This window comes from Anomaloglossus baeobatrachus, chromosome 12 (genome assembly GCF_048569485.1).
Source record: "Anomaloglossus baeobatrachus isolate aAnoBae1 chromosome 12, aAnoBae1.hap1, whole genome shotgun sequence".
Classification (NCBI taxonomy): domain Eukaryota; kingdom Metazoa; phylum Chordata; class Amphibia; order Anura; family Aromobatidae; genus Anomaloglossus; species Anomaloglossus baeobatrachus.
Window position 1 is genome coordinate 97,198,901 of NC_134364.1, and position 26,429 is coordinate 97,225,329.

Here is a 26,429-nt window from a genome sequence, read left to right on the forward strand (position 1 = left end):
GTGAGTGCAGCTCTGGAGTAAAATACAGGAGGTAATTCAGGATCAGTAATGTAATGTATATACACAGTGACTGCACCAGCAGAATAGTGAGTGCTGCTCTGTAGTATAATACAGGATGTAACTCAGGATCAGTAATGTACTGTATGTACACAGTGACTGTACCAGCAGAATAGTGAGTGCAGCTCTGGAGTATAATACAGGAGGTAATTCAGGATCAGTAATGTAATGTATATACACAGTGACTGCCCCAGCAGAATAGTGAGTGCAGCTCTGGAGTATAATACAGGATGTAACTCAGGATCAGTAATGTATGTACACAGTGACTGCACCAGCAGAATAGTGAGTGCAGCTCTGGAGTATAATACAGGAGGTAACTCAGGATCAGTAATGTAATGTATGTACACAGTGACTGCACCAGCAGAATAGTGAGTGCAGCTCTGGAGTATAACTAAAAAACGTATACACCTGTAGTCTACAATTACTACTTTATTGTAGAATTTTACTATTACAAAAATAAATTGGACAGACAAATAACACACAAGTCATGGACGGACGGACAGACATTGCACTTTACTGGGTCTGTGCTGACGGCCATTTTGCCAACCATATGAGGCTGGTACTATGCACAGAAGAATGAGGCTTACTGAGCCCCAGAGATCAGCACATGCTGATTACTATCCATTTATACAATGGCTGCCTCCACAGTATACAGGCCACACATTCAACATAAAAATAATACTGTCTTCCAGCATCTGATTTTCTACATATTGCAGAGGCCGCTGGCACATAGAGGTTAATCTGAAATTGCAGAATATACTGCCCCCCTGCAGGGCACGGAAACATGATGGTATGCAAGGAGGAAGCTGAAGGCACTTGTATCTAGTAGGTAGCTGTGGACGGGGAATATGTATATGTGGGGTACACTGCAGGTTTATTTTCTTGCCAATCTTATACCAAGGGTTGGTTGGCTGAAAGTTGTGGTTTCACAACAGCTGGAGTGCTGCAGGTTGCTGACCCCTGCAGCATTTTTTTCCCACGACCACAGCCACAAGCATAAACCCTCTACTTAGACCTATAGGGGGCAAATCACTGGCTTGCTGTTTCAGGATTGCTGATTGCTGTCAGTGAATAGGTGCAAATTGCAGATTTCTGAAGGCTTGATGAAGCGGGTGTATGCAGGACGTAGGGGGGGGGTCTCATTCCAGTAAGCGGGTACTGATGGTGCCAATGGAAGCTGGCGCTGGTCCGTGTATCGAATGTCTACTGTTTGCTTTGTAAATGCAGCATCTTCAAGAAAATATAAGTTTCACAGTCTTGATTTTTGGCTCCGGAGCAGGAGCAGAGTGTCTCAGTCTTTTTTAAAGCCATCACATTTGTAGTTTAAGCCTTACCGGCCCCGGTCTGTTCAGAGGGGCCCGAGGTCTGCGCTCTGTGTTTCCTGTGCAAATAATAGAAAATACATTAATTCTGCAGGTATACTCATCATGGAAAGTGAAAGAGACTGCAGTGCCCAGAGCGGCCTGCAGGTGGTGCCAAACCATTACGTTTCTATATGCTTGGCGTCCTTGTGACATTGGCGTAAACCACCATCCGCAGCGAAAAGCTGGTAATCAATAATGTAATGGAGGCAGAATGACGGGCAATATACTGCCTAATCACTGCGGACCGCATATTTTCAGTAAAGGAGTTTATTTTTAAAAGTCAATGTGGCATCAGTAAATGAGTCACTTTTTTATTAAAAACAAAAATTATATAGTAATTTTCACACTTCCTTGAATTTTCAGCATACTCATTATCATCAGAGACAGGATTACAATGACTGAAAACACCTATACCCAGCACCACAGGTCACAGCGTCCTTTTTTTCAGAATAAACTTTGCACACGCTCATTAGATGCTTCAATGAAGAAAAAAAATAGGCGTGGCGTTTTTTTGCTGCTAATGTGCATGTGTTGCTTTCTGAAACAGGAAGTTAAAGTCTAAAAAAAAATCCCTAGTGGTCGGTGTGAAAATTGCAAGTTTATTTTTTTAATAAAGAACAAGATATAAATATAAAATTGAAACATTAAAACCTAATTTATTTCAATATTCCCTATAAGATCAGTCGGCTTCTGGTTTTATGGCTTACCTGACTTGTTTGACCATGTAGTACAAAACCAAGGAGAGACCCAGCAGTCCCAGGAACACTCCGAAAACGATACCGAGAATTTTACCTTTAATAGGGGGAGGGGGAAAAAAGGTGGTTTGGTTTTTTTTCTCATTGATTTTCAGCTATAGGATTTCATCTTGTACATGTGCATTAATAAAGGGACATTACCTGTGGTCATACCTGGCTCTGTAAGAGAAAAAGAAAGGAAGAATAATTACAAATCTATAAAAATCTGTATAATTAAAGGGGTTGTCTAGGACTTGGGAGAGGTAGAGGTCCGACATCTGGCAGGTTTTAGTTCGTGGCCAGAAAATCACAGCTCCTTCCACTCCTTAGTTGCAGTTCTTGGTACTGCATCTCATATTAAGGTGACTGGGATCTGAGCTGTAGTACACGAAATTGGCCACTACACGGTGGGTGGAGCTACTCTATATCTCTATATGTGACAATCTCGGTCCTCTGTTGGATACGCCATAAATAATTCAGATGGTACAAACCCTTAAAGTTTTATCAGTATTGTATGTTTAGCTATAGTTATTGCAGGGTCCTACTACATGTATCTTGTAGGGGCAGTAGGTTCATCCAAGGCTGGAATTGCAAAGCAGTGTGACTATACCATAAATAGAGGTGTATGGACAGTAGGATCATCTATATATGGTATAGTCCAATAATATCTGCAATTTCAACCAGGGCTGTGGAGTCGGTAAGCCAAACCTTCCACTCCGACTCCTCAATTTCCCTTCCACTGACTCAGACTCCACGACTCCGACTTCCACATATATTGCTTAGTTAGGTGAAAAATGTATTGTAGTACATGAACATGTGTATGTGAACATCAAACATTTTAATATTTTTTATGATACAATAATCAAGATATTTGGATAGAACATAAAATATATTTATTGGATATAACTTTAGAACACACAAAAAAATGTAATAAATTGTAAATATGTAACATATATATAATCTACTGTATATTACATAGTGTATCTTATGTATTACATATTTACAATTTATTGGGTTTTTTTTGTGTTCTAAAGTTATATTCCAATAAATATATTATGTTCTATCCAAATATTTTGAAAATCATAAAATTAAATGTCTGATGTTCACATTGTACAATACATTTTTCACTTAAATATAAGCAATATACTAAATGTTATTTAGTATGCTTTTTTGTTGAAAACTGTTTTTTGCCACTTACATAGTGTTAATTTATTATATAGTGTTATATATAACACTATGTAAGTGGCAAAAAACAGTTTTCAACAAAAACCGTAAATAACATTTGTGCAGTCTATGAATTTGTTGTAAGAAATAGAATTGCGTCCATCACATTCTCCTTCATAGATGACCTCAAATCTGACCTAATAATTTTAAGGCTGGAGAACAACCTCTCTACAGTAACTTGGGTTGGAGGTAAAGCCGTAACCACATGGGCAACATCTCTAATAATTTCCGGGTACAAAGGAATTGCCTCATGCACGGTCAGTTTTGATGAACGGTTGAATTTTTCTATTTCTGTGAGAGCAAGTGAAAAGTTTACTGAAATCTGGTCACTCTGCTGCTATAGGAGACGGAGTGAAATCTTTTTCCTTGCGGCAATGCTTTGCTGCTCCATTTTGTCAAAGTTAAACTCCTCATCTGATGAGGATGAAGAGATATGGCAGCAGTAGCACTGTCAGGCCCCAAGTCCTCTTGCGCCTGGCAGTCCTGTAGCCGCTCATCCTAACTGCTACCTCAGTCAAAGCTTCTTTTCCTTTAGTAAGCTGTTGATCATCAAGCAGTATACGATGACTTGGGTCCACATAAACAGCTGCCAGAAGAATTTTATTTTCCAATAGCTGTGTCTCTCTCCGTTTCATTGAAGTAGAAGTGCCATCTGCGATTAAACCTCCTCTTTGGGACAAGCAAAATAGCAAGTTCTTCCACTCCCTTATGAAAATGCCAGGAGTTAAATCCTCAGCTTGTAATGTTTTAGTCACAGTAAATGGGTGATTAAGCAATCCCTTCAATTCAGCTACCTGTGTCCATTCACCTTCATTTAAGATTACTTGAGGGTTCACCATATCTATAAGAAGCTATTTTAGTTCAAGCAATCGCTCAGTCATAAATAAGTGCTGCCTCACCGAGTTGCTTGATCAACAATTGCCCCTTTCCCAGCACGTCTCTTCAAGATGGAATCAATTTTAGGGTTCTGGCGGCAATAACCAACTTCCTCACTTTTACAATTAGATTTCCAGCATGTCCGCCCAGTTTCACGCATCTGGCTTTTCGCCAGTTTGACGGATGCGGCGCACGCCAATACAGTATGATACAGTACAGTGGCAGCGCCGCAACTTCCGGGTCACATGCTTCGGTCACATGACAGTATGTGACCGGCGTTTTCTTGCGCTGCCACTGTACTGTATACACTGTACTGGAGTGTGCCGAAGCTGCCAAACCGGCGAAAAGACGGATGTGTGAAACCGGGGTCCCTCTTGCAGACTCTCTTATTGCCGGCTGCAGCGTGTGCACAACACAGCACATGTGATCAATAGGAAAGTGTTTTGAAGCAGCTTCAACAAGATCATCTAAGCCTAAAGTATCATTTTGCTGTTCTTCTGTTGTAATATCTGTGTTCCTCAGTTACATGAGCAGCGCTGTGGCTCCATCTCACACATACTGAAGCCTAACTTTTCTTCTAGCTGTTGTTCATTACTCTCATTCATCAGTATAATTGTACTTATGTTTTAAGCATTGTCCATTACAATAGCAAAAACCTGCTCTTTTTTGTGTTCCTAATCTTGCAGAACTTTTTCCACTAAGGTCTGGAGAAACTGGCTGGTGTGATGAGCTTTACTATCTTTTACTGCCAGTGACTTACTAACAATTTCTTTCTTGTCACAAACATATCGAACATTGATGGCAAAATAATTCAGTGAAATGCAGTGACTCTGGGCATCCCAGCAAAGGCAATGGGTTTCCAGATAGGACATTCAGACACATCGTGTTGTGAGGATCCTCACAAAGAATGAGCAGTCAGTTTGTGGCGTTTTTCTAATCTGCTTTTGCTATTGAAAGCATTATTTATGAGCTCAAAAACCTTTCAGGTGATGCGGTTTTTTAAAAAGCTGATCTCCTTTTGCAGCTGAAAAACGTATCCTCAAAAAACGCTGTGTGTGAATGCAGCCTTAGATCAGGAATAGAACAGCCATTTATAGGACATTTCATAACTTTCCCAAATTCCTATGAAAAAATATTCAGCACATTCTGCACTACTGTCCCCAATTTATTATATATTTTAGGAGTCTAAGTCGGTGCATTGTATACCGACTCCGACTCCACCAACATGAGCTCTGACTCCACAGCCCTGATTTCAACTACAGATGACTTTACTGTGTCCCTACACATCTACTTATGTTTGGTCCAATAATTCTGCAATTCCAGCTATACATTTTCTTATGGTGTGATCTAAGAACTCCATAATTTAAACTAGAGCTGATCCTAATGTCCCTAAACCTCTACCTATGCTATGCTCCAACAACTCCGCAATTCCAGCTAGAGATGACCCCAGTTTGTCTACGCATCTGCTTATTATGGCATGCTCTAACAACTTCACCAGCTGGAGATGACCCTACTGACCCCAACCAACTACTTATGGTATGATCCAACAACTTCGCCATTCCAGCTAGAGATGACCCTACTTACGCTACATATCTACTTATGGTATGGTCCAACAGCTCCGCAATTCCAGCTAGCGATGGCTACTTTGTCTATGCATCTGGTTATGATATGCTCTAACAACTCCGCCAGCTAGATATGACCTTAATTTCTCTAAATATCTACTTATTATAGAGTTGTTGAATCATACCATGTCAGCTAGAGATGATTCTACTGTCCCTAAACATCTACTGATGGTATGGTCCAAAAACTTCAGCTAGAGCTGATACTACTGTCCCTGAACATCTACTTATGGTATGATCTAACAACTCCCTAATTCCAGCTAGAGATGACCCCATTTTCGCTACACATCTGCTTATGGTGTGATCTAACAACTCCCCAATTCCAGCTAGAGATGACTCTACTGTCCCTACATATTGTATGGTCCAACATCTCTGTAATTTTAGCTATGAATCAGTAGAGTCGATCACAAGTAGATTATTCATGTCCGAAGATGTAGAAAAGGAAAAACAAAGGTGAAGATTAGATCACTCTTCACCTTGAAAGATGTAGGGTGCCATCATAAGTTGAATGCTACAGATGTGGAGGTTTTTTGAGCTTAAACCAAGTTTTGAGGAGAGAAGGCAGGCAGCGTCGTAGTCCGATGTGTCGGGAAGTTAGATATGGTCATGGATATAAGGTCATAAGTGTGAGGATGAGGAGGATGTGGATCTTCAAGTGACTTTGTAGAGGAGATGGATATATATAGTCTGACTCACGCATCATGAAGGATGAATACACAGTCCTCTGGTTTAGCGGCTGAGGATCCCGCACGTTGCTCTGCAGGACGACCGAGGGAGAACTGGCTTTGGTAGAATAAAGCATCGTCTGAAGCTTCTCCATCTAAAAGCCACAAATGAAAATATAAAAAAATGGTTGTCCGCGACAAAAAAAAAAATCAACGGCAGCTTGCCTTGTAGAGGGTAAGCTGAACTCACCTGAGACCTTGAGATCTGGACTTTGTTGTAGAACACGGTCCACACCACGCTCTCGTAGCAGGGCGGAGTGGTCAATGAGCCGCCATATCTGAAATACTGGTCCAGACCTTCCGGAAGCAGCATCTCAATATTGAATGACGGGACGGACACACTCTGATCTGCCGGACACATGACTGACGTTAATACGGAGAAAGCCCCGAGGCATAGGAGCCGTTGAACATATTTCTGGCTTTTCTTACCTGCGTAGGTGACCTTATCCAGGTAGCTGATGATATTCCCGTATCCTGCGTTCTCTTCACTTCCGGTCTATAAAGTGAGAAAAATGCTGCAGGTTACGGCTTCCAAATTTTATAAAGAGACAATGATTTTACACATCTAAAGATCATATCGTGTCTCTCACCTCTATGAGGACCCCCAGTACGGCCAGTCCATTCGGCTTGCTTTTCGCTTCATTGATACTCGGAAACTTATCTGAGTTGTAATGCACAATGTGTAGCTGGAAGAGAAGAAGAACTGATGATGACAATCCTCCTAATCCCCTGTATGTAGAAATATATGATAATATTTTGGTTACCTGTAGTGGCCACTAGGGGGAGCTCAGTGTATACAGATTTATTATTGGCTTCTATGGACAGTGTAATTCTGTAAGCTCTTCCTAGCGGTGTCTGTACACACAAACTATGATAGCAAAGAATCTGGCACTTTGTGCCCAAAAAAATGGCAATAAAGTAAGGACCCATATAGGTAAGCTAGTACAAGGCGCTTGCAAACTAAGCGTTAACCCTGGAGGTCGTGGTCATATGGGGAGTACCGGGAGGCTGCTAGATAATTCTATATATCACGATGGGACGCTACAATCCAGCAGTATGGGCTGTGGAAGGGACGATTTGCTGACGCCACCGTCTGAGTTAGTAAGTGCTCTTTGTTCTGTGAGCTCGGAGCAGTATGGGGCGGCTGTCCACGGAGCGTGAGCACATTCCTGCAATCAGCAGAAGAGACCCTGCAGCTCTGTAATCCTTATGGGGTTAGTGAACTAGAAAACTGACCGACTGTGAAACAGAGCAGGTTAAAATTTTCTACGTAAGAATCATTAAAGCAATCACAGAGTTACATCTTGTATTATACTCCAGAGCTGCACTCGCTATTCTGCTGGTGCAGTCACTGTGTACATACATTACATTACTGATCCTGTTCTGATCCTGAGTTACCTCCTGTATTACACTGCAGAGCTGCACTCACTATTCTGCTGATGCAGTCACTGTGTACATGCATCACATCACTGATCCTGAGTTACATCCTGTATTATACTCCAGAGCTGCACTCACTATTCTGCTGGTGCAGTCACTGTGTACATACATTACATTACTTATGCTGTACTGATCCTGAGTTACTTCCTGTATTATACTCCAGAGCTGCACTCACTATTCTGCTGGTGCAGTCACCCTGTACATACATTACATTACTTATCCTGAGTTACCTCCTGTATTATACCCCAGAGCTGCACTCACTATTCTGCTGATGCAGTCACTGTGTACATACATTACTGATCCTGTAGTGATCATGAGTTACATCCTGTATTATACTCCAGAGCTGCACTCATTATTCTGCTGGTGCAGTCCCTGTGTACATACATTACATTACTGATCCTGAGTTACCTCCTGTATTATACTCCAGAGCTGCACTCACTATTCTGCTGGTGCAGTCACTGTGTACATACATTACATTACTGATCCTGAGTTACCTCCTGTATTATACTCCAGAGCTGCATTCACTATTCTGCTGGTGCAGTCACTGTGTACATACATTACATTACTGATCCTGAGTTACCTCCTGTATTATACTCCAGAGCTGCACTCGCTATTCTGCTGGTGCAGTCACTGTGTACATACATTACATTACTGATCCTGAGTTACCTCCTGTATTATACTCCAGAGCTGCACTCACTATTCTGCTGGTGCAGTCACTGTGTACATACATTGCATTACTGATCCTGAGTTACCTCCTGTATTATACTGCAGAGCTGCACTCACTATTCTGCTGGTGCAGTCACTGTGTACATACATTACATTACTGATCCTGAGTTACCTCCTGTATTATACTCCAGAGCTGCACTCACTATTCTGCTGGTGCAGTCACTGTGTACATACATTGCATTACTGATCCTGAGTTACCTCCTGTATTATACTGCAGAGCTGCACTCACTATTCTGCTGGTGCAGTCACTGTGTACATACATTACATTACCTATCCTGAGTTACACGCTATACTGTAGCCCTGAGCTGAACTCTCTTCATAGATCCAGTGTCAGGCTATATGGTGGACCGAGTCACCTGACTACTCGATCAGCTCTGGTCCGAGCAATTTAGTTACAGAACAAAACTTTTTTCCTCAATTTTGTGTATTTAACACCTGCATCCTGGGTCGAATCTGATGCTATTAGCGCATAGACTTATGATTATTCTTCCATAGTCTGGATCCTGGCTGACTGAGCTGTTGGCAGGAATGACGGGATAAACATTTCCTACAAAGATTTAGTTGATCTGAACTTAGTGCTGCAAGCCGTGTGATAAGATTATGAGCTTCCACAACATTAGTCGCCCTGACATTTCCATATCTCTACCGAGAATTCTAAGGCGGAAACTTAATCCTTCACCTTTTAGATATGTGTATGAACCCTGTTACTGCCAGTCATATTCTAGTACATAGGAGCAGTATTATAGTAGTTATATTCTAGTACATAGGGGGCAGTATTATAGCAGTTATATTCTAGTACATAGGAGCAGTATTATAGTAGTTATATTCTTGTATATAGGGGCAGTATTATAGTAGTTATATTCTTGTACATAGGGGGCAGTATTATAGTAGTTATATTCTAGTACATAGGAGCAGTATTATAGTAGTTATATTCTTGTACATAGGGGCAGTATTATAGTAGTTATATTCTTGTACATAGGAGCAGTATTATAGTAGTTATATTCTCGTATATAGGGGGCAGTATTATAGTAGTTATATTCTAGTACATAGGGGGCAGTATTATAGTAGTTATATTCTTGTACATAGGAGCAGTATTATAGTAGTTATATTCTTGTATATAGAGGGCAGTATTATAGTAGTTATGTTCTAGTACATAGGGGGCAGTATTATAGTAGTTATATTCTTGTATATAGAGGGCAGTATTATAGTAGTTATATTCTAGTACATAGGAGCAGTATTATAGTAGTTATATTCTAGTACATAGGGGGCAGTATTATAGTAGTTATATTCTTGTATATAGAGGGCAGTATTATAGTAGTTATACTCTAGTACATAGGGGGCAGTATTATAGTAGTTATATTCTTGTACATAGGGAGCAGTATTATAGTAGTTATATTCTTGTATATAGGGGACAGTATTATAGTAGTTATATTCTTGTACATAGGGGCAGTATTATAGTAGTTATATTCTTGTACATAGGAGCAGTATTATAGGAGTTATATTCATGTACATAGGAGCAGTATTATAGTAGTTATATTCTTGTACATAGGGGGCAGTATTATAGTAGTTATATTCATGTACATAGGGGCAGTATTATAGTAGTTATATTGTTTTGCATAGGGAAGCAATATTTAAATCCAGAGTACAATATTCTTGTAATTAAAGTTGTGTCCACTGGGGGCAGTAGTAAACCTTACCTCTGCAGGTGATATGTCTCCATCTAGTTGGTGCTCTGACCCCTCTGGGATGGATGTGCTCCCCCAATGCAGGTGTAGCTGGACCGCTGTATAATTGTTTGGCAGTCCGTGCAGTCGCATTGTTGGCGGTAGAGAGAGTTTTACTGGAGTAAATAAGAACAGGGTGGTTAATTATTAGTCTCCCATTGTTATTTTAATCAGACCTTCTTGCCACTATGTGGACGGCCTCAGTAAATTTATGTGCAGCTTTATAATGACTCCTCTCATCACCCACATCTCCGCTATGGAGGACCAGTGGTCCCTAGGGACTTTTGTTTAAGAACAGGTTACTGTTTGTTTTTATCCCTACAATTCGGCTTCAAATCTATCCCTGTATCAGGCCCAGCCCCCTCATCCTGTATAAAAGGCTTCTTCTCACCCTTCAGACCCTCATTCAATGTCCCTCTTTTATCGCTCGCACTTCCAGCTCTCCTGCCGCACTGTATTCTGTCTTCTACAAAGTGACAATTGTCCCCGTGGCCGCATCTCCTGACAGAGCCTCTCATCCCGGATTCCTCCTCCAGGATCTGGGCCAGCGGAGCCTTTTGTTTTCATCTTCCTGTGCCAAGATCACCCAGCAAAATATATGTCTCGTTCTCACATATTTCGAATGCTTTTTGGTGACCTTCTTTCCCCCCGATCCGATCCTCAGTGCACCTCTTGCGTTCATCCAGACCCCCCTACACCTGACACGGGCATCTATCAGCGCCTGGCTATCTTAGTAGACATGTCCTGAATATAGCAGGGCTATGTAATGAGGCTGAGAACAGAGAACAAATGACAAACAAGCATAAAGTCAATCTTGTGAAAATGTTATCTCATTTAAAGGGTTATTCCCATTTTTATATATGGATATTGTTTGATAGTGCTTGCTAAAACAAGCACTTTTGCAATTTACTGCTTCTTAAAATTTGCAGCCGTTCTTGAGATATTAACACTTTTTTTATTGTTTAGAAGTTGTTGCCTAGGAGACCGACTGCCGCTGCTTTTTAGTTTTTAAGGAATGCGCTGAAGCTGGCGGGAATTTGGAGGTAACAGCTCTCTCCAGTGATCCTAGTCAGCTTCAAAAAGTACTTACAAGCTCAATAGAACAAAACTTGTAAGCTCAGTGCATGTTCTGCTATGTAGCAGCAGTGGTCGGTCTCCAAGACAACAGGTTGTAAACAAAAGAAAAGTGCTAATATCTCAAAAACGGCTGCAAATTTTAACAAGCAGTAAATTGCAATTCTGCTTGTATTTACAAGCACTATCTGACAATACCCATTTGTGAAGATGGGAAATAACCATTTTAAGGTCGTTTGTATCATTCCTATGCCGACTTAAAGGAATGTGACCTTGTAGATGGAGCACATTCTCTGGCTCCTCTTTTGCTGGGAGAATCAGCGGGGATACAACTACTCCGTTTCCATAAACCGTAATGGAAATATACAGCACTGCCACCAGTGACCATGTAACATTGTATAATAGGAAGTGCCTGGTCTTGTAGCATTCAAGTGAATAGCGACGAGATGCAATACCAGACACAACCCATGGCTAATGGGTGGCGCTATTTCACCCCTTCCCAACATATGCAGCACATGGCAGGACGTAGAAACTGAGCCTGCTCCATACATGGCAGGTGTCAGCTGTACTATAAAGCAGGCATCTGCCTTTAACAGCAGCAATCTGACCTAGCTCGGTTTGCTGCTGTTGGTCTCCGACAGTGCCTTTTGAGTTTCGGAATATTAGTGCCCTGCCATTTTTGTGTGCCTGTGTTTCATAGGAAATCATCAATTAGGCCTCTATTAGTATGACTGTCTTTGTTGCCCATAGCAACCAATCAGAGCCCAGCTTTCATGTTTCAAAAGCTGTGGAAAAATTGGAAGCTGTGCTCTGATTGGTTGCTATGGGAAACGCAGTGGAAAATAATAGAGGCCTAAAATGTTTTGTGAGGAGGGTCACTGGTCACCATCCTAGACAATGTCTAAATGTCTAAATGACTCCATTGTGTCCGGTCAATCACCAAACACAATAATAAAGGCTAATTAGTATAAGATTGTACAGGACAATAGTGTCGTTAATGGCCATTTTTAATCTCGATAGCTAATCAAATAAAAACTTGTTGTCCAGTTTATCAGTCTATTATCCTTTGCTCTGAGGAAACCCATAGTTTTTTGGGTTTCTATTTAACAAAGGAAGCCTATCATGTGAAACATCCTTTAGTGGGCGGAAGCCATTATAGTCAATGGTGTACATAAACATTCATGTCTGCCCTATAAGACAATCCCTTTAAGGACTTGTGTTTCTTGTGAAAGTTCCTCAAATTAACCCCCCAAGTGGGGTCATAGTTGAGTCTCTGGGTATAGATACTCTGGTCAGCTGGTGGCCACCTGGTTTTGTTTATACAGGTCCAAAATGGCCGCCTTACAGCCTGTGGGTCAATGTTGTTCTATAGCCGTTATTTGCTTTTGCCAAAAATACCCATTAACAGATGTCACTTGTCAGCTAAATGGAGCCAAGGGGCATCTCAGGGCATGTGGATTAATTGCGGATCCACCAATATCGGCCATATTGAAAATGACCTTTTGTGTCCTTTCCAAACATGGAGGTGACACCAGAAGCAATAAATACTAGTTAGAACATGGAGGTCTTCATCAATGGATTGATGCATGATCTTTGGCATGTGGCTGTGCTTCCTAGGAAGACCAAAATTGCGGTGACAGGGGGTCAGAATACCATGGTGACACATCAGCACCACACTACTCTGTCTTTGGGGGCGCCATCAATTAGCTACAATTTAAAATGTTGCTGTCAGAGATTGACACCTAAATGGCTAAACAGCCATGATCAGAGCTCACTCCGGTCATTGCTGAGAGAGGCAGGTGCTGGCTGTGTAACACAGCCAGCACCCGCCATGGATTGAGGGGGCTGAGCTCATAAGCCCACTCCATACACATGGACCCAATCTGTAACCAAAAGATAGAAAATAGATTTTAAGGAGCTCAAAATGGAGCTTTTCTTTTCTCTAAACAGCACCATTCCTGTCTTAACATTGTGTGTTATTGCTGCTCAGTCCCCTTCACTTCACTGGAACTGAGCTGCAGTACCAGACAAGTCCTATTCATAGAGGTGGCGCTGTTTCTGGAAGAAAGCTGCTATGTTTTTCTAATCCTGCACCGCACTAAAAAAAATAATAATTTTAATCTAAATTAAATTTTCTATGACCGTGCAGTAGAAAAGAAAATCCATTACAGATCTGGATGTGAGCCTGAAGGATGACGAAGCGTCTTTATACCGGTAAAATATCTTTCATTTCAATAGTGGAAAAATAAATATTAATCTAAACTAATGGAAAATGCCTCAAAACTGCCAAAATCTTCACACTTTTCCCTGAGTATTACGTAATATTCTCCAGGTCGTGCCAAAATGCATGGAAGCATAACACCAATGCATTCAGTGGCCACATAATACTACCAGATAGTGACCACGTAATACTATATGGGGATAGTGTGCTCATACGACTATAGAGTGCCCATGTAATACTATAATATAATGCTCACATAATACTACAATATAGTGCCCACATAATACTACCATATAGTATGCACGTCCTACCATACAGTGCCCATGTAATACCACAATATAATATTGCCATACACTGCCAATATAATACTGCCATATGGTGCTTACTTTTTATAACATTCACAGCCCAAATAATACTGTCATACTCTAAATAAATAATACTGCCTTACACTGCTCACATAACACTGTCAAACAATGAAAAAATAATGCTGCCATATACTGCTCATTTAATATACCATTTACTGTCCACATAATACTAACATACACTGTATTAATAATACAACTCAAGCCTGAAAACAATGCTGCCATATCGTACCCTTATAATACTGATATACAGTGCCCACATAATACTGCCACACACTGAATAAATAATACTACACCAAATTAATAATACAACACAAGCCTGCAAATAATACCGCCATATAGTGCCTTCATAATACTGCTATACAGTACTCATATAATACTGCCATAAACTGAAAAAATAATACTGGCATGCACTGAATTAATAATACAACACAAGCCTGAAAACAATACTGCCATATAGTGTTCCTATAATACTGCTATACAGTGCCCACATAATACTGCCATACACTGAATAAATAATACTGGCATGCACTAAAATAATATTATAACACAAGCCTGAAAACAATACTGCCATATAGTGTGCTTATAATACCGCTATACAGTACTTACATAATACTGCCATAAACTGAATAAATAATACTGGCATGCACTGAATTAATAATACAACACAAGCCTGAAAACAATACTGCCATGTAGTGCCCTTATAATACTGCTATAGAGTGCCCACATAATACTGCCATACACTGAATAAATAATACTGGCATGCACTGAAATAATATTACAACACAAGCCTGAAAACAATACTGCCATATAGTGCCCTTATAATACTGCTATTCAGTACTCACATAAAACTGCACATATACTACCCACATACGCCCATATACTACCCACATAATAGTGCCATTTAGAGAACCCATGTCATGCCCCAGTTACCTGTGTGCCCATTGTTACTGAGGGTGAATGGGGCAGCGCCCGGAATGCTGTACCCCTCTGGACGTATGGGCGGTAAGGAGTCATCATAGGACACGTCTGCTGTCTTGATATTGATGGGAGACTGGGCCTTGCCACCGCAGTCCGGATAAGACTCGGCCCAATGTTCCTGCCCGTGGTCACCTGGTAAAGAAATCGATGAGTAAGGGGAAGAGGAATCCAATTTTTCGGGCTCTCATAATCAGTCATACACCATATGGAGAAAAGTATGTGCCCCCCACCATATATGTACAGGTGCTTATTTAAAGGCATTAATATGACGTCAGACCCCTGTAGTGCTCAGATAGATGATTTGGGAAGGGTGATACCTGGTGACCCCTTCCATCTGTGTTTTGGAAGCTGTCCCCATTGGTCACAATGATATATTGATGTACTGTAATCTATATCGGGCTATTTTTTTTATCTGCCCCCTCCATGTCCATCACTACCAGAAGCCCACAGGTAACATTTGCTGAGTCAGGAGCTCCTCGGACACCATATCCAAAATACTACTAGTCAGTATATATACGGTATATATATATATATATATATATATATATATATATATATATATATATATATATATTAGTTCCTTGCAAAAGTTTTCGGCCTCCTTGAATTTTTAAACCTTTTCCCACATTTCAGGCGTCAAAGATACAGATAAAAGTTTAATGTTCTGGTGAAGAATCAACAACAAGTGGGACAAAATTGTGAAGTTGAATGAAATTTATTGCTTATATTAAACTTTGCTAAAAAAGAATAACTGAAAATTGGGTTGTGCAATATTATTCATCCCCTTTACTTTTAGTGCAGCAAACTTACTCCAGAAGTTGATTGAGGATCTTTCAATGATCCAATGTTGTCCTAAATGACTGATGATGATAAATATAATCCTCCTGTGTGTAATCAAGTCTCCACCTGCTCTGTGATAGTCTCAGTGTTCTTTTTAAAGCGCAGACAGCATCATGAAGACCAAGGAACACAACAGGCAGGTCCGTGATACTGTTGTGGATAAGTTTAAAGTCGGATTTGGTTACAGAAAGATTTCCAGAACTTTAAACATCCCAGGAGCACTGTGCAAGTGATCATATTGAAATGGAAGGAGTATCATACCACTGCAAATCTACCAAACCCGGCTGTCCCTCAAAAATGTCATCTCAAACAAGGAGAAGACTAATCAGAGATGCAGCCAAGAGGCCCATGATCACTCTGGATGAACTGCAGAGATCTACAGCTGAGGTAGGAGAGTCTGTCCATAGGACAACAATCAGTCGTACACTGCACAAATCTGGCCTTTATGGAAGAGTAGCAAGGAGAAAGCCATTTCTCAAAGATATCCATAAAAAGTGTCGCTTAAAGTTCGCCACAAGCCACCTGGGAGACACCAAACATGTGGAAGAAGGTGCTCTGATCAGATGAAACCAAAATCAAACTATTTGGGCACAATGCCAAACGATAGACGTAAAAGCAACACAGCTCATCACCCTGAACACACCATCCCCACTGTCAAACGTGGTGGCAGCATCATGGTTTGGGCCTGCTTTTCTTCAGCAGGGACAGGGAAGATGGTTAAAATTGATAGGAAGATGGATGGAGCCAAATACAGGACCATTCCTGAAGAAAACCTGTTGGAGTCTGCAAAAGACCTGAGACTGGGACGGAGATTTGTCTTCCAACAAGACAATGATCCCAAATATAAAGCAAAATCTACAATGGAACGGATCACAAACAAACGTATCCAGGTGTTAGAATGGCCAAGTCACAGTCCAGACCTGAACCCAATCGAGAATCTGTGGAAAGAGCTGACAACTGCTGTTCACAAACGCCTCCATCCAACCTCACTAAGCTCCAGCTGTTTACAAAGGAAGAATGGGCGAGAATTTCAGTCTCTCGATGTGCAAAACTGATAGACACATACCCCAAGCGACTGCAGCTGTAATCGCAGCAAAAGGGGGCGCTACAAAGTATTAACTTAAAGGGGATGAATAATATTGTATGGCCCACTTTTCAGTTATTTATTTTTTACAAAAGTTTAAAATAAGCAATAAATATCGTTCAACTTCCCAATTGTGTCCACTTGTTGTTGATTCTTCACCAGAACATTAACATTTTTATCTTTATGTTTGAAGTCTGAAATGTGGGAAAAGGATGAAAAATTCAAGGGGGTCGAATACTTTCGCAAGGCACTGTATATGTATATATATATATATATATATGTATGTATGTGTGTGTATATATATATATATATATATATATATATATATATATATATATATATATATATATATATATATATATATATATATATATATATATATATATAAAATCAGCTGCTTAAATGGTAACTCCACCTAAAGTGCCTAAAATGCAAATCTGACTCCTACATTCTTATAGTTAGATACATGGGGGGGGTCTCAGGTGGGCAAACTATCGCAGCCAATGCTTCTGCCCAAAATATGTGTTGCGGCGTTCCTCTGTATTAAAGGTGAACTATGCACAGAATATAGTATTGGGATATGATGAGTGACCTCGTCTCCCTCTTACATAGGACGGGGGTTATAATTAGGGGAATCAGGCGAGAGCACAGACATCAGAGAAGCAAATGAAGCGAAAAGGAACAGGAAAATTAGGGCTTCCGACCGGACAGGGGCCACGTGACCTGTGCAGGGGCGGAGGCGGCTATGTTGTAGGATCACACATTATTAGTCCATGACTGAGGCTAAAAATTCGAGTTGTGACTAAACCCTACTGAATTTACACATGTGGATGAGTGGGAGGTCATCGGGCAAGTTCCTCTGCAGCACAGAGTATTTCAGGAGAGAAGTATCCTGTAGGATGCAGTGATTAATCCATTCGTGTAGGGAGTTAGTGTCATGATCTGAGGAGGGGGCTGATGGGACCTATTGATGTCTCCATTTAAATGGCACCAGCCCCCTTCCCCCAATTCCTTGATTCTCATTTCATAATGTAATTTCTTGGGAAAATCTAGCACTAAAAGGCATCACTACATGACAGCTGCCTCTCCATTGTGACCTCTTTTTATGGCCGCCCTCCAATTCCTGCATTGTTGATGTTGGCAGTGCCGGAGGAGGGGGCCTTCAGCTCATGGATGGTGGGCCATTTACATCTCAATGGACCCCTTTCTCTCCAGGCTAATTTGGATTCTGGAAATGATCCCCCAGTTCTAAAGCAATAGGGATCTGGGCTCTTCCCTTGTGAAGACCCCGTTACCTCCCTGCTGACCCTGCAAATGAATTATATCATAATGCCGGGGAAGCCTCTGTACTGCATCCAGGCTATCAGTCACCTTCACAAGGGTGCCCTAAATATAGACGGGACCCAAAAATAGTGCCAGGAGTGGTCACATATCAGGCCAGAAAGTGAGAAGCATCTTTGTCTAGACTGGCGAGATAATAGGGAGAGTGTATAGAGAAGTGTGACTCTTAAAGGGATAAGGCGTAGCATGCAATGTCCTCCAGCTCCAAAAGTATACCGAGTTATTTACTCCGAAATGCTGCTCTGCTTCAGAAAACAAAAAAGTTGAGTTTCAGCGAAAGAGTCTGTTGGGTGGGACCCTCTGGCTGCTCCCTGCCCAGGTCAGCTTGATTGACAAGTCAAGCCAGGTGGAGAAAAGCTGGAGGGAGCAGCCAACAGACTTCTCTCCCAACACTCCAGACTCAACACCCCCTGCACCTCAGACTCCTCTCCACTCTGCGCCCCACACTTATCTCTCCCTACGCCGCCATGCCACAAACTCATCTCTCCCCACCCACCTGGGCTGGGCACTTTTTCACTTCCACACCATACCCCAGAGTCATCTCCCCCCTCAATGCCCAAGACTTATCTCTCTGCATGCTGCCTCCCAGCTTAATCTATCCCCTCCATCCACCCAGACTCCTCTCTCCACCTCCCAGCGCCCTAGGGTCGTCTCTCTGCACCCTGCCTCCCAGATTCGTCTCTCCGCGCCCCACCTCCCAGGCTCGTCTGTCCGCACCCCACCTCCCAAGCTCGTCTCTCTGCATCTAGGATCATGTCTCCGCACCCCACCTCCCTGGCTCGTGTCTCCGCACCCCGCCTCCCAGACTCGTCTCTCCGCACCCCGCCTCCCAGACTCGTCTCTCCACACCCCGCCTCCCAGACTTGTCTCTCTGCACCCCGCCTCCCAGGCTCGTCTCTCTGCGCCCCACCTCCCAGACTCGTCTCTCTGCACTCCGCCTCCCAGACTCGTCTCTCTGCACCCCGCCTTCCAGACTCGTCTCTCCTCACCCTGCCTCCCAGACTCGTCTCTCTGCACCCTGCCTCCCAGACTTGTCTCTCTGCACCCCGCCTCCCAGGCTCGTCTCTCTGCGCCCCACCTCCCAGACTCGTCTCTCTGCACTCCGCCTCCCAGACTCGTCTCTCTGCACTCCGCCTCCCAGACTCGTCTCTCCGCACCCTGCCTCCCAGACTTGTCTCTCTGCACCCCGCGTCCCAGACTTGTCTCTCTGCACCCCGCCTCCCAGGCTCGTCTATCCCCACCCTGCCTCCCAGACTCGTCTCTCTGCACCCTGCCTCCCAGACTTGTCTCTCTGCACCCCGCCTCCCAGGCTCGTCTATCCCCACCCCACCTCCCAGACTCGTCTCTCTGCACCCTGCCTCCCAGAGTCGTCTCTCTGCACCCTGCCTCCCAGACTTGTCTCTCTGCACCCTGCCTCCCAGACTTGTCTCTCCGCACGCCGCCTCCCAGACTTGTCTCTCCGCACGCTGCCTCCCAGAATCGTCTCTCCGCCCCCCACCTCCCAGACTTATGTCTCAACCTCCCAGACTTGTCTCGCCGCACCCCTCCTCCCAGACTAATTTTTAACCTTCCCACTCTCCAGAATCGTATCTCTACCCTTCCATGCCTCATACCCCCTCACCATTCTGCTCTATGACATCCTTAGTCTCGTTGTCCCCATCCATACAAGGTATGTTGTTTTTTTTGTGAAGCCAGGATGCATATAAAACATCACTTCTCACCTGTATAAGTCCACGAAGCACCTAGAAAGAAAAAAACAAAAATATGATGGTTATAATAAAAAAACAGCCACTAACAGGTTTCCTGCTCCTGTTTTAATGCCTTCTTTGAGCACACAGAGCAGAGAGTGGGCTCTATGATCCGGCTTTCCGCTATTAAGGCATCCTGGTACCCATAGATTTTAATAGGAACTCTATGGTGTAAGTCTTGAAGCACTGTGATCGGCTCATCATCCTGGAACCTACCAATTCAAAAGGTGGCAAGGGGGAGACAAACCTATAATACTGTATTTTTATGTCACAGACTTGCCAGGAGTTTAGTTGTAGCTTCCCTACTCATGGAACTCCCAAAACTTCTAATTTGTGACTTAGTAATCTAGTGTTATGAGTTTGTCACCCCCCCCCCCCCTCTTGAATTGGCAAGGGTGATGAACCAATCACAGTGATTCATTACTTACACCATAAAGTTCCTATTAAAATCCATGGGTACCAGGAAAGCATCCACTGGTTTTATTGGGCACCACAATCCCTCAAGAGCAGAAAGCCATTCCTAGAACCCACTCTCAGGTTTTTGTGCCCTAAGAGGGCATTAGAAAGGGCACTATGGTGAAATAAAGGGGCATTTCTCATAGGCCCCCAAAACATGTGTCCGGTCTGTGGCATAGTAATATAGTGTTACAGGTTTGTCCCCCTTTCTTGCATTGGTAGAATCCAGGATGATAAGCCGATCACACTGATTCAAGCCTTGCGCCATACAGCTGCGATCAGCTGATCATCCTGGAACCTACCAATACAAGAAGGGGGGTGGACAAATCTGTAACACTCAACCTTTGGAGGCTGATGAGCAGGCTAGCACAAGATCTCTACCTAAATTCATAATCATGGTCCTCCGCAAAGTAAAATTCCAATGTGTACAGGGCGGGCCGCTCCAGATTTGGTAAATGATCGGTCGGGTGATGCATTAAATACAATCAGTCAGCTATTCTAGCCTTTGAATGGCTGACAGATATGCCCCCCCTCCTCGTAATGTAACTTAGCCTCTATGTATTAACCAATCCCTCAATGTCTGGCTGTGTGCTATAAAGCCATCACATCATCATGGTCAAACTCCCTTTAAAGGGGCAGGCCCAAAAATAATATTTACCCTCTACAAACAGGATACACCATAAAGGCCCCGTTACATGCTACGATATATCGGGCGATATGTCGTCGGGGTCACGGATTTCGTGACGCACATCCGGCATCGTTTGACATCGTAGCGTGTGACAGCTACGAGCGACCGTTAACGAGCAAAAATACTCACCTTATCGTTGCTCGTTGACACGTCGTTCATTTTAAAAATATCGGTCACATTCCTGGATGCAGGTTGTTTGTCGTTCCTGAGGCAGCACACATCGCTACGTGTGACACCTCGGGAACGATGAACACAGCTTACCTGCATCCCGCTGGCAATGAGGAAGGAAGGAGGTGGGTGGGGTGTTATGTCCCGCTCATCTCCGCCCCTCCGCTTCTATTGGGCGGCCGCTGTGTGACGTCGCTGTGACGCCGAACGTCCCTCCCCCTTCACCCTTCAGGAAGAGGATGTTCGCCGCCCACAGCGAGGTTGTTAGGGAGGTAAGTGCGTGTGACAGCGGGTTACCGACTTTGTGCGATATGGGCAACAAATTGCCCATGACGTACAAACGATGGGGGGGGGTTCGATCGCAAATGCGATCACACGATAAGTCGACGCGTGTAACGGGGCCTTAAGTGTCTGATCTCTGGCTATTAACACATTTGGGTAGCACAGATGTGAAAGTTCCCTGTGTGAATGGAGCGCTACTGAGCATGTGCAACAACCACTCCTATAGACATGAATGCTAGGATGTTCGCATATGCTCAGTAGGGATTTGTTTGCTCCAGGGCTATGGGCTGTGTGAATTCAGTCTAAAGGTGTCATTTTGAGGTCATAGAGATCAAAGAGGGTCACCAGAGGAGAGGGGTTACTCCAACCAAACAGCCACTTTAAGGGAGTGACTATCCGCTGTAATGATGTACTGGCATCAGAGGACCGAGACTACGGAAAATATTTCAGCCAGTAATCAGCGTAAAACAAGAGCTAGTATTGTTGTCACCTCCTCCCCCACTAATGAGCTCTAATTACTGCACAAAGGACATCCCAGGACTAATGATCAACCGAAAACATGGCCGCCATGTCACATAACGGCAGCCTCCTCAACTACGGGCACGTGGGGTATCTAATCCTAATCACTGTATCTAATCCTATCCTGCGTGATACTGTCTGCTGAGCCGTCTATCTAATCCTACCCTGTGTGATACTGTCTGCTGAGCCGTGTATCTAATCCTATCCTGTATGATACTGTCTGCTGAGCTGTATATCTAATCCTATCCTGTGTGATACTGTCTGCTGAGCTGTGTATCTAATTCTATCCTGTGTGATACTGTCTGCTGAGCTGTGTATCTAATCCTATCCTGTGTGATACTGTCTGCTGAGCTGTGTATCTAATCCTATCCTGTGTGATACTGTCTGCTGAGCCATGTATCTAATCCTCTCCTGTGTGATACTGTCTGCTGAGCTGTATATTTAATCCTACCCTGTGTGATACTGTCTGCTGAGCCGTGTATCTAATCCTACCCTGTGTGATACTGTCTGCTGATCTGTGTATCTAATCCTACCCTGTGTGATACTGTCTGCTGATCTGTGTATCTAATCCTACCCTGTGTGATACTGTCTGCTGATCTGTGTATCTAATCCTATCCTGCGTGATACTGTCTGCCGAGCTGTGTATCTAATCCTGATCTGTGTGATACAGTGACTTAGCATAGTATCTCAGCCTCAGTAATCCTTTAGTCTCTATAGCCCCGATCTAGCAGAGCTGGGTTGGTGATGTGGCGCTGTTGTCCAGCAGACAGCCCTAATAAGGCAGAAGACGTTCTAGTACTAATCTTGGGGGTCTCAGTGCTCGGCCGGGGGGGAGACGCTGTCTCCGGACGGCCTCCGTCTCCCCCCCCTCGTACCTCCCTGGCATTGCGCAGACTTTCCCACACAAAACAAAGAGGTGGCATCATTATGAATGGACAGAGACCATTTGGCCGGGCACCAGGACCCTCCTCGTCTTCTCCTCCCGAGCCCCCCGCGAACACTCCACCAGTCTGATCTCGGCGGATCATTGTGGTATTACCCCTCGGCCCCCTCTGAGGACGCCTCCTCGGGGCACATGGCCGCCCATTCACCCTGTGTTACTGTGAAGTATAACATTACCACCATGAAATGGTTAATTCCGGCACTAAACTTTCCCATTTACTCTACGTTTTTTCAAGAGCTGATGGGAATCATCACAATGTATCTATGAAGCTGTCCTCCCACCATACAGTCTATTGCTCTCTGTTATCGGCCATGATTAACCCTTTACCTGCAGATACTGGTGTGTGGGAGCTTTCTTAGGTGTGTGGAAGCTTTCTTAGAGGGGCAACACAAACTGGTCCCTGAGGTGAGAGGGGGTCTGAATATATAAAGTATGGGCGCCATTCTTTTATCTTTCTACTACTGGATTCACTGCCACAAACATACGTGTCGGCCCTGGAGAAACTCTTCATGGGAAGTTTCAAAGTTTAATCCGTCCGCTCCTGAAAGTTTAATCTCCCTGACTGCAGAATGTTAATTAAGACTCCTGGAAGATTAAGTGCGGGACGATAAAGAGGGTGACGACAAACGGGGGCTGACCAGAGCCACCCCACCATAATGTATCATAATATAATCTGTGTGTATATTGTATACATACACACACATATATACACAAACATATATGTATAAAAGCAGGCCTATATATACATACAATCACATAAATAAATATACACACAGAAATATACTACACACTCAATATACACTACATATAGAGCGAGAGACACACAAATATGAGAAACATACTACATACACAAATATATACAAAGATATACTACATACACACATATATATACACAAACATATATGTATAAAAGCAGGCCTATATATACATACAATCACATAAATATACACACAGAAATATACTACACACTCAATATATACTACATATAGAGCGAGAGAGACACAAATATGGGAAACATACTACATACACAAATATATACACAGATATACTACATACACACACATATATACACAAACATATATGAATATACGCAGGCCTATATATACATACAATCACATAAATACATATTCACACAGAAATATACTACACACTCAATATACACTATATATAGAGCAAGAGAGACACAAATATGGGAAACCTACTACATACACAAATATATACACAAATATACTACATACACACAAATATATACACAAACATATATGAATATACGCAGGCCTATATATACATACAATCACATAAATACATATTCACACAGAAATATACTACACACTCAATATACGCGATATATAGAGCAATAGAGACACACAAATATGGGAAACATACTACATACACAAATATATACACATATAAATAGATATACTACATACACACACATATATACACAAACATATATGTATATACGCAGGTCTATACATACAATCACATAAATACATATACACACAGAAATATACTACACACTCAATATACACTATATATAGAGCGAGAGAGTCACACAAATATGGGAAACCAACTACATACACAAATATATACACAGATATACTACATACACACACACATATATACACAAACATATATGTATATACGCAGGCCTATATATACATACAATCACATAAATACATATACATACAGAAGTATACTACACACTCAATATACACTACATATAGAGCGAGAGACACACAAATATGGGAAACATACTATATACACAAACACACAGATGTACTACATACATACACACACGTGGATATACACATACAAGTGTGTATATATATATATATATATATATATATATATATATATATATATATATACACAAACGTATACTACACACATACATATGACACATATACGGTATATACACACTCAATATGCACTATATATAGAGTGAGAGAGACACACATCACGTATATGGGAAACATACTACATACACACACAGATATACTATATACATACACACATGGATATATACACACACACACATATATAGATGCACACATGCGTATACTACACACATATATACACATACAGACCCAATATACACTATATATAGAGCAACAGAGAGATACACACGAATATGGGAAACATACTACATACACAAGTGGATATATATACATACACACATACAGATGCACACAAATATGCATACTGCACACACACATACATATAACACGCATATAAATATATATATATATATATATATATATATATATACACACACACAATATACACACTATATATATATATATATATATATATATATATATATATATATATATATATAGAGATATATATAGTGAGAGAGCACAGACGAATATGGGAAATATATACTACATACACAAACACACAGATATACTACACACATACACACATGGATATATATATTACATACATACACACACATGGCTATATACATATATATACTACATATATATATACACATGCATATATAGATCTATACACACACATACAGTATATCTATACACACACATATGGACGCACACAAATATGTATACTACACACACATATACAGTACATACACACATACATATATACAGATACTATGATATACCCACAACAGTACTGATGGTCGCTGTCTCAGTAGCCACCCAGCTTTCCCAGACTCAGATAAATCTCTGCTGTGTGACAGGTGTATACCAGCACATACCCAAACTACAGCCCTTCGGAGATTTCCTTTCCCCGTGAGCACTTAGGCACTGCTCATAGATTGCTCCCTGAGTGCCATTTCCGACTGTGCGCCAATCTTAGATACAGATGTAGCAGAGGTGGATTTGTCATTGAGCTCGTCCAGATTCACCTTCAATAGGATACGACACTTTATGTCTTAGACCATAGTGCCTGTATAGCACCCTCTGGCAAACCCAGCTCTGCTACATTAATGCTGCTCGGCCTTTAACGCGTTTGAAGGAGAGAGCGTCTTTGAAGGGCAGCGCTGCTATCACATGGGCGCGCTCCCCGTACACACCTGCTACCGCTGACTGAGCGATCCTCAGGAGGAATACACAGCACGTCAGCATCCCGGACGTCCCGAACATCTCGGCTGCGGGGGCTCGTGGACTCCAGGGGACGGGGCAGCGAACGCTGTGGCAATGTGCGGAGTTTTCTGGTCCTGCAGCTTGGACACTCCAACCTCATTGAAACTCAGTGGCTTTTCTGCA

At 42.4% G+C, this 26,429-nt stretch overlaps 1 protein-coding gene across 1 annotated transcript; it reads right to left on the minus strand.

Moving 5' to 3' along the window:
- Positions 1–496: 496 nt before the first annotated feature.
- CA14 (carbonic anhydrase 14) lies at positions 497–26,429 on the minus strand. Its single transcript, XM_075330037.1, has 11 exons — positions 26,237–26,429; positions 20,111–20,131; positions 15,077–15,256; positions 10,460–10,602; positions 7,190–7,285; positions 7,029–7,095; positions 6,790–6,947; positions 6,571–6,694; positions 2,318–2,335; positions 2,129–2,213; positions 497–1,438 (listed from the first exon to the last, which is right to left on the minus strand). Exons 1-11 carry the CDS (start codon positions 26,304–26,306, stop codon positions 1,381–1,383), a joined length of 1,020 nt encoding a protein of 339 aa, XP_075186152.1. The 5' UTR covers positions 26,307–26,429; the 3' UTR covers positions 497–1,380.

Bases quoted from the DNA above. Each gene is read 5' to 3' on its own strand.
- CA14 (XM_075330037.1), bottom strand. From the start codon at position 26,306: ATGTTCGGGACGTCCGGGATGCTGACGTGCTGTGTATTCCTCCTGAGG. The intron at 20,132-26,236 runs GTGTGTACGGGG...TTTTCTTTCTAG, and splicing joins CGCTCAGTCAGCGGTAGCAG to GTGCTTCGTGGACTTATACA. The intron at 1,439-2,128 runs GTAAGCCATAAA...TTATTTGCACAG, and splicing joins TACATGGTCAAACAAGTCAG to GAAACACAGAGCGCAGACCT.